At 45.6% G+C, this 10,000-nt stretch overlaps 1 protein-coding gene across 1 annotated transcript in view; it reads right to left on the reverse strand.

Moving 5' to 3' along the window:
* lama2 (laminin, alpha 2) overlaps nucleotides 1-10,000 on the reverse strand; it is a 384,202-nt gene that overhangs the window by 27,269 nt on the left and 346,933 nt on the right. The window contains 3 exon segments of the mRNA XM_084314199.1: nucleotides 811-935; nucleotides 3,542-3,701; nucleotides 5,007-5,140. Of these exon segments, the coding sequence (XP_084170325.1) occupies nucleotides 811-935; nucleotides 3,542-3,701; nucleotides 5,007-5,140 (419 nt within the window).

Consider the following 10,000-nt stretch of genomic DNA (forward strand, 5'->3'; position numbering starts at 1 on the left):
GTATCTTATAGGTCGTTTTCCAATCAGGAGTGCATTGTTATTGAATCTGGGCGTATGGCTATGCCATTTATGTTGGTTAGAATATTTTTTTTTGTGTTTCACGCCATATCCGGATCACATGTGTAATAAGGGGGCCAAATTTCAATTTGCATTGCTTAATTGATAATATTGTGTATACTATGTCCTGCAGTCTATGTGGTGCTACTATATTTTCTTCTAAGTTTCTCCAGGATATATATATGTTATTTGTATATATACAGAAAACATTGCCGTTGTGTGTTTACCTGTGTGTGTGTGTGTGTGTGTGTGTGTGTGTGGATGACTCCCAATGAGCTAATTGCACTAACATTAGTGTTTATGTCCTTAATGTACTTTGTATTTATGTGAACATAAATAAAGCATCTAAAATGTGTGTGAGAGTGTGTGTGTGTGCACGCATGTGCGTGTGTGTATCTCTGTATACAGTATGTGTGTGTCTATCTCTGTATGTGTGTGTATCTATGTCCAGTATGCAGTTGTCCTATGTCCTGTTACCTGTTATTGCACAATGTTGTTTTTATTGGATTCTATTATATGTTGTACCACTGTATTGCACATCGTTGCGGGCAAGACCACCCGCATTTCATTGTATACTTGTATGCCGTGACAAATAAAACTCTTGACTTGACTCTTGCATGTGGTTGTGTGTGTGTGTGTATGTGTGTCTGTGTGTTTACCTGTGTGTGCGTGTGTATGTGTGTGTTTACCTGTGTGTGTGTGTGTGTGTCTGTGTGTGTGTGTGTGTGTGTGTGTACGTGTGCGTGTGTGTACCTGACTACACAGCCTTTACAGTCTCCCTGTCTGTCTCTATAGTTCCAGAGTCCGATTGGTTTACTGTCCAGGAAGGTTTCTCCCATACAGCCAGTGAAGGTGGTCATCCTCACGGCCTCTGCCTTCTAGAGGACACAGAGCAAGGACAGCATCAGTACAGACTATCATCAGTCATTGTCTGTATCTGTATCGGTATCTGTATCTGTATCTGTATCTGTATCTGTATTCTCTTCAACCAACAAACGTATCCACATTTAGATTTAGTCATTTCAAACATTTATTTATTCTCAAAAAGACAATTGAGGTCACCCTCATTTTCAATGTCGTCGAGCCTCTATAGACATTTCAATGTACAACAAGTCAACAGAAAGAGTACAACTCTGGCAGCTAAGTGATATTGTTGGTTAACATCTTAAGCTGTAGCCCTATTCTCTTTTGTATATATATTTTTTTGTAATCTTTGACGGTGAATAACCTTCTTGAGATCACGTGTGCAAAAGATCTAAGCAAATTAATCAAGGGAAGATGATTAAACAGAAGGTTTTGTAGATACAGTACTGAATTCTGCCATCCGGACACATGCCATTTGAAATATGATTATAGAATATAGAATATCAGGCCTAAAATGACCTTATTATGGCCAAGTCACAATCGGGTCAGATCTCCCCTTTCCAATGGCAGAGTTCAATCTGGAAAAAACGTGAATGAAATCTACTGTAAGTACAGTTACTTTTATATTATTATTTTATTATAGGGTTACATTATTATAATGTAAATCTCTTTTTTTGCTAGATGTTCACAGAAAGGTAGAGAAACTAACTGCCTTCTAATTTATGGCAATAATTGTTCCCGCCATGAGATATGATCCCGAAAATAAAGAGAAAAGAGAGGGGCTGGTGTAGTGTACTTTCTTTTATTTTATTCGATAGGCCATCGAAAGCCCTGGGTCTCTTCTCTCAAAAGACTACACTCAAACTAGGTTGCGCCAAATCCTCCGGAGAAATCCTGAGATTTCTATAACTCATATTTCACTAATAACACTTAACCATTGGTAAACAAACGTAGTGCTGAAAATATACTCTTTGGCTGCTGTTTTGACAGGGTTAGGATCGTTACTCTTGGCTACATTTGAAGAAAAAAAAAACGCAACATTAATTCATACATTCTGTAGAGATGAATTTATGGTATGATTGTCGGTCCGGTCGGGCTTAAGAGGTTAAACAGTGTTGAACTTGAGTGCATAGTAGTATCGAAAATATCTATGTATCTGTATCTGTTCAACCAACACAGTTATCTGTATCTGTTCAACCAACACAGTTATCTGTATCTGTTCAACCAACACAGTTATCTGTTCAACCAACACAGTTATCTGTATCTGTTCAACCAACACAGTTATATGTTCAACCAACACAGTTATCTGTATCTGTTCAACCAACACAGTTATCTGTATCTGTTCAACCAACACATGTATTTGTACATGTTCAACCAACACATGTATCTGTACATGTTCAACCAACACATGTATCTGTACATGTTCAACCAACACATGTATCTGTACATGTTCAACCAACACATGTATCTGTACATGTTCAACCAACACATGTATTTGTACATGTTCAACCAACACATGTATTTGTACATGTTCAACCAACACATGTATTTGTACATGTTCAACCAACACATGTATTTGTACATGTTCAACCAACACATGTATCTGTACATGTTCAACCAACACATGTATCTGTACATGTTCAACCAACACATGTATTTGTACATGTTCAACCAACACATGTATCTGTACATGTTCAACCAACACATGTATCTGTACATGTTCAACCAACACATGTATCTGTACATGTTCAACCAACACATGTATCTGTACATGTTCAACCAACACATGTATTTGTACATGTTCAACCAACACACGTATTTGTACATGTTCAACCAACACATGTATTTGTACATGTTCAACCAACACATGTATTTGTACATGTTCAATCAACACACGTTGGTTCCTAACTGCATGTCTTATGCACACATTCCTTCTTGCAACAAGTATTGTACAATACAAGATGGGAACAGACATAATCAAATTAACATTAGATTAAAAGAAGCCACATTAAATCTTCATTGGCAATGCAATTGTTGTGCCTTCAAAGCATCAACTATATTTAATATTGGCATATAATTAATTATGAAATATAACTCTCTCTCTTTGTCTTTGTGCATTTCCCTATATTCAGAAACAAATATCTTTCCACCTTATGGTCCAAGAGGCTCACGTCTTTGTTAGCGTGACTAGGAGACTTATAGTTTGACGTGTAGAGTAATATAACTATTACTCTATAGTTTGACGTACAGGCAGTGATTTAGTGCGAGCAGCCTAACCATTTTCTGTGGTTTTATTGCAGAGATTGATCATATTTGTAACCTGTCACAAATATATCTGGGCTTGAATCAACTTATTGCAAGATCATGAAATCCTGGAGACAGTACTTCCATCTCACAGACAAATACATTCCTGCAGATAGATAGATAGATAGATAGATAGATAGATAGATAGATAGATAGATAGATAGATAGATAGATAGATAGATAGATAGATAGATAGATAGATAGATAGATAGATAGATAGATAGATAGATAGATAGATAGATAGATAGATAGATAGATAGATAGATAGATAGATAGATAGATAGATAGATAGATAGATAGATAGATAGATAGATACCTTTATGCTACCCAGCAGGCCTCCAACAAACAGATAAGCGTTCTGGTCGACGTCCAGGATGGTGAAGCTGGTGGGAGAGTTGGCACTGGCCGGTGTGGGCATCATGCCTGCCTTGGGACCTTCTAATGGGTAAACTGAGATAGTGCCATTCAATCCATTACTACAGAGAGAGAGAGAGGAGGGAGAAAGAGAGGGGAAGGGAGGGAGAGAGAGAGAGAGAAAGTAAGTGAAAACTTTTCCCCACCTGTATGTGTGTGTGTGTATATAGATAGATGTGTGTATGTATGTGTGTGTATATATCTGTTTAGGTGTGTGTGTATGTATGTATGTATGTATGTATGTATGTATGTATGTATGTATGTATGTATGTATGTATGTATGTATGTATGTATGTATGTATGTATGTATGTATGTATGTATGTATGTATGTATGTATGTATGTATGTATGTATGTATGTATGTATATATGTATGTATGTATGTATGTATGTATGTATGTATGTATGTATGTATGTATGTATGTATGTACTGCCTCTGAGGGTTCCTCCCCGATGGAGAAGACTTGATTTTCGATCCGATAAACAGCTGTTTCAGTCTGTCATGCAACGTTCTGCTTTATTTATGGGTAAGTTGTGGACTATTGTTGGACTAGTTGTTTATCAGGACATTTCGATGTGCTGCCCAGGAGGAGTGGGAATCAAACCAGAAATCAATTGATTGATTGAATTGATTGATTGAAAAGTGTATTAACAGATTGCAGAATGGGTACAGTACAGTACAGGGGGGGGGGGTTGGGTAGGGGGGGGGGTGGGGGACACTGTACACTGTACATTGGAATACTGACAAAGCCATACTTGGTCATTTACTGTACAACTGGGTTAGGACATTTGTAGGGGCCAGTTTCGAATTGCAGTCTCCCGTAGGTGTTTTTTGAGAGTGTTTTTGAAAGTGGGTAGTGATCCACATTCCTTTACAGCTTTGGGTAGGGCGTTCCACATTGATGTGGGATAATTGCTAAACATGTTTAGTCCCTTGTTTGAGCCGAATCTGGGTTTAACATGATTTGTGGAGCTCCCTCTGGTGTTGTGATCGTGGTATTCACTGACCTTTGGGAAGTATTTTGACATGTACATGGGTACATTGGTCGTGTAGTGTATCTTGTAGACCAGGCCCATTGCAAGTTGCTGTACTCTGTCGTCTACTCTAAGCCATCCTAGGTTGTCAAAGTGGGCAGGGGTGAGGTGGGTTCTAGGAGTCGAACTGGGAATCGAACCGGGAACATTCCGATTACCAGACAACCGATCTACCTCCAGAGTCACTGTTGCCCCTATTACTACTGGGAGGCCTCTATACAATGCCAGTTTGTATGTATGTATGTGTGTATATGTGTATATATATGTGTGTATTACTACCGGGAGGCCACTATAGGGTGCCAGTATGTATGTGTATATGTGTGTATTACGTACCGGGAGGCCTCTATACGATGCCAGTGTCCATCATTGATGGTCAGATGAGGATATTCAACCTTCCCAACACCAGACCCTATGTCCCACAGGAAGCTGACACGACCTTTACGCATTTCTAGTGCTAGGAAGTCCACCTGAGACAGAGAGAGAGAGGAGAAGGAGGAGAGATGTTAAACTTTTAGAATCTGCAATTCAAGAACTCCAGAAGGGAATTGCCATCGAATTCCTTTGCACAATTCAGTATCACTCTGTGTCTGGAAAAAAAGCTAGTCAACTAGTTTATTAGTAAAGTTAATAAACTGCTAGACCTCCATGGTGGTCCAGCTGGAGGAGTGGGTTGAGCACATGAGCAGTGAATCGCTCTGGAAAAACAATCACCTACTTAACCTAAACAAAACTCCGCACCAGCAACCGACCGTGCTGCTCCAACTCCAAGAGAAGTTGTGATATCTGCTTTCACAGCTGTCTTTCCTAGTTGTGTTTCCTAGTTGTGTTTCCTAGTTGTGTTTCACAGCTGTCTTTCACAGCTGTCTTTCATAGTTGTGTTTCCTAGTTGTGTTTCCTAGTTGTGTTTCTTAGTTATATGTCTAGCTGTGTTTCCTAGCTGTGTTTCCTAGCTGTGTTTCCTAGCTGTGTTTCCTAGTTGTGTTTCATAGTTGTGTTTCCTAGTTGTGTTTCCTAGCTGTGTTTCCTAGCTGTGTTTCCTAGCTGTGTTTCATAGTTGTGTTTCCTAGTTGTGTTTCCTAGTTGTGTTTCATAGTTGTGTTTCCTAGTTGTGTTTCCTAGCTGTGTTTCCTAGCTGTGTTTCATAGTTGTGTTTCCTAGTTGTGTTTCATAGTTGTGTTTCCTAGTTGTGTTTCCTAGCTGTGTTTCCTAGCTGTGTTTCATAGTTGTGTTTCCTAGCTGTGTTTCATAGTTGTGTTTCCTAGTTGTGTTTCCTAGTTGTGTTTCCTAGTTGTGTTTCCTAGCTGTGTTTCCTAGCTGTGTTTCCTAGCTGTGTTTCCTAGCTGTGTTTCATAGTTGTGTTTCCTAGTTGTGTTTCCTAGTTGTGTTTCTTAGTTATATGTCTAGCTGTGTTTCCTAGCTGTGTTTCCTAGCTGTGTTTCCTAGTTGTGTTTCCTAGTTGTGTTTGATGATACCTACTGTATCCCCAACGAACAACTACATGCACCCACACCTGTATGGGGCCCCGCCCCTATGGAGGCGTAGCCCATATAACCATGACTCTGGTCACCAAACACCCTTCCTCTATTTTCGTTCCAGCGTACTGGCTGCGTGCACCATACGTAACTAGCAGGATGAAAAAGATCAGAGTCATAATGTTGAAAGCTTACCGGAGGTTGCTGGCCCCTGGCATCTTCGACGCATGTTTTCGGCGACACGACGGGCCTATGTTGATGTTCCTCGTCTGATGACAGCAGATCGAGGTTCAGCTGTACAAGATTGGCTGTCGGGCCAGCTTGTACCCAGGTAGGCCCTGTGTCTTCAGGCATGGGTATTAGTGTTAGAATGCTGGTTTGTTTTGTTACACAACCATGTTGTGTGTTGGCGCTGGGGGCAGGATGGTTTGGTGAACGTTCACTGCAGGGAACGGTTTCCAAGCTGTCTTGGGCGTGCTACTAAACATCTAATGCTATGCTACATGCTATCGCTAATGCCACATGCTACCACTACTGCTAACTGCTACGCTGTTCTAATGTCTCCGCCGTGAGATGTTGTCACTTCTCCCTCCTCTTGCCCGGTTCATCAATGAAGGTCAGTCGGTAGCTGTTGTGTTTTTTTTTGCTGAGTCCTATTTACCTTTTTTCGGGTAAATGGGTTGACAACAGGGTAGGCCGTGGCTAGGTAGACTAGCCAGGTATGTTACCTTGTGTTCCGGCGGGGTCTATGGAACGGTGTCCTCATCTGGGGCGATGCGTGAGCTCGGCGGTGTAGCAGTAGAGCTATATTACTGCAGGATGGGACTTAACGGCGGGTTATGGCTCAGCTGGCTAGTTCCTATCCACATTGGCGTCGGGTAGTGGGGCTATGGGTCCAGCCGACATGGTAAACATGTTGCGTGTCTGTGCGCAGGCGGTTGTTGATCTGGGTCCCACATCGCCTCACGCTAGGCTGTAGTAGTATAGGGGCAGGGCCGCCTGGGAGAAATGTGAGGCCCTGTGCGAATTTAAACGCGAGGCCCCCCACCCCCTGAGGCGGCCCTGTGTAGTGGGCTATTGTTTCGTTCTGTCACTCTGCTATGAGAAGGTCTGTCTTGCTACAGTTTTCTCTCCTCTCAACGATTCATACTGACGGTCAATCGGTATACTGGGGGAGTAGTGCAGGGGGGGCTTTGTTTACCTATTTTGGTAAATGGGCTAAGCTAGGGCTGGTGTGCTGTTGTGAATATTTTGAATGAAGGCGGGACTAGTTCGCTCTGGTCCGCCTCCCCTTAACGTTGTGTGTATGGGTTTGCTCATTCTACAGTATTTTGTGGTTTAGTTCTTTTATTCATTTAACCCTTTCATGGTGCACACCACAGTGGAGGTTGCTGTTTGCAACCACCACTGGTGCTCCGTGTTAACATCAGTCCTTTGTTTTTGACATATTGAAACAGTGCCCCGCCCGGCCGACGCCATGGGTGGGTCGGCCTGGCGAGTGGCTGGTGGGCTGTTAAAGCTTGTACCGCCACGGTATGGAATTGGCAACGATTAGAACTGTGTTAGAATTGCTGTTTTTTTTCTATTAAAAAAATGGTGTCTGGTGGCGGGGCCTTGAGGGCCAGCCGACGTCGACACATCGCGCGAGGTTGTTGACGTTATTAGCTTTGACCCAGCCGCAAGCTATAACCGCTCAGGGTTCCCCTCTCCGCAGGGGATTTTGGTCTTCTGCTGGAGCGCGGGCGGTATTGTCCTAGGCCCTACACCGCCTCACACCGCACAGCCAGAAGAAGAGAGAGCACGGCCTCGTCAGCGGCGATGACGAGGCCCTTGACAGGCGGCCATGTTTTCCCCCGCCGGAGGTATCCTGGGCGTTGATTCGACAGGTGTCCACAAGGCCGACAGCCTTGGTGGCCGAGGGATCGGCCATGTAGGATGGGTTCGGCTTGAACAAACAAGCCGTCACCGTCCTGCCACGAGCAGCCCGCTCTCCGATCACTCCCTTCCCCAACACCAGCGGAAAAAGTGGGCTCTGATTGTTTCCTTTGGCTGCGGGCTGCGTGCCTTCGTTGATGCGCGGGCGGCCCCCCTTTCGCTTCTCATGGGGACAGGGGCTGACACCCAGTTGATGGCTGAGCCTGGGTCTGTCCGTGAGAATGTTGTGCTGTCAAGCGGTTCCCACACCTTGAGCTGTGTTGGTTGAGCCTGGTGTTACGTCTGTCAACTTAAGTGTTGTCAGCAGGGGGGCTCGAAACCTTTTGAGGCACACAGTGCGGGCTTCCCCGGCCTCGCCTTCGCCAGGCCAGGTATCATGTTGGTGCCTCCCACTCCTGAAATATTGGCAAGTGGTCGCAGGCACACGTGATTTGGGGTGGTAGTAATATCACTGCAGGGCTACGGTGTGTAGGAACCCATGGGGGCCTTACACCTTGCATGTCCGGCTGCAGAACAACTCCTCAGCATGTTCTGGAGGGGTGTTCAGTGGGGGGGCTTTTTTCATCGGAAGCCCCCCGTATCAGACCGGCCCTTTCTGTCGGGGTTCCCCCTTGGGTGCGATTGCCTCGTGGGTGGTGTCAGGGTCAGATGTTCCGACACGGAACGCGCTGCTCGCACGGTTCCAGGGTTGGCTACACACAGCGGGGGGACCGGGCCAACTATCTACAGTTCCTGGCGGACCTGCGCCACGTGACGGCGGGTACGTTGGGAGTGTCGTCACATATGACTACGGCAGTACCATATGTCGAGGTGGATGGAGAGAACGCTGAGGCGGGGACTTGTGTTTACACAACCCCACCCGTTTTCAGGTTTGGTACAGACCCTATTGTCAGGGTCTCCAGCAGTGACAGCTCTGGTCAACGAGATCCAATCTCTGTGGACGAAGCAAGCCATCGTCGTGGCGTTCTCCTCCCGGTGTTCTCTGCCTGAGAAGTCGGGAGGGAGGGGTGTAAGACCCAGGCTGGACCTGTCCCATGGGAAGGTTCAGCATTTTTTGGATCGTCTCCTACCTGTTGAACACTGTCAGGTGGGGGTCTGGTTCTCCTCCATAGACCTGTAGGATGCGTATGCGCATCTCCGATCTTCCATCCTAGGGCTTACCTACGCTTCCTTTGCAGGGTTAGCGTATGAGTACCAGAGGCTGCCATTTGGTTTTCTCTGGCTCCCCGCATCTTCACCAAGTGCGTGGAGGCCGCACTGGGGCCTCTGCGTCGTCAGGGGTTACGGAGTGTTCTGCCCTGATGACGTTCTGGTCCTTCGCGGTCAAGGTGGATCGTCAGGTCTCGTACCAGGCAGGTCTCTACCAGCCTGGGGTTGCTGTAGACTGGATGTAGAGTACTCCTCTTCCCAGTCAACGGTTGGAGGGCTATGGGCATCCATCTCAGAGCGTGTTGTCAACACGCTCGGGAGGTTCCGTCCTAGGACGGTTACGGCGCTGTCTCACGTCACGTTTTCACCGACGCCTCCCTCGCTGGTGACACGTCGGGCCAACGCAGTAGGGGGCAGCTGGCAAACCATGCTGCCCGGTCTGCGCTACGTTCAATGTGTTGGTGTTGAAAGCGGTCCTTCTGGTCCACAAATGGTGTTGATCAGGACGGACGATACGACGTCAGTGTCGTGTATCGACAGACAGGGAGGAGTACGCTCCCCCTGTCTGCACCAGGCGGCGGGCGGCTGGCTATGGGCGTCCTCCATCTGCGCGGCCTGAGGGCTCCCCACATCCCCGGCAGGGAGAATGTGGGTGCAGGTGTACTGTCGCGGGGCGGTCCTCATCCTGACGGGTGAGGATTACGTCTGGACATGGCCAGGCAGGTCTGGGACCGATGCCGTGCCGCCAGGGATTCTTCCACATACATCTGT

The sequence above is a fragment of the Notolepis coatsorum genome (assembly GCF_963971535.1).
Source record: "Notolepis coatsorum genome assembly, chromosome: 5".
NCBI lineage: Eukaryota > Metazoa > Chordata > Actinopteri > Aulopiformes > Paralepididae > Notolepis > Notolepis coatsorum.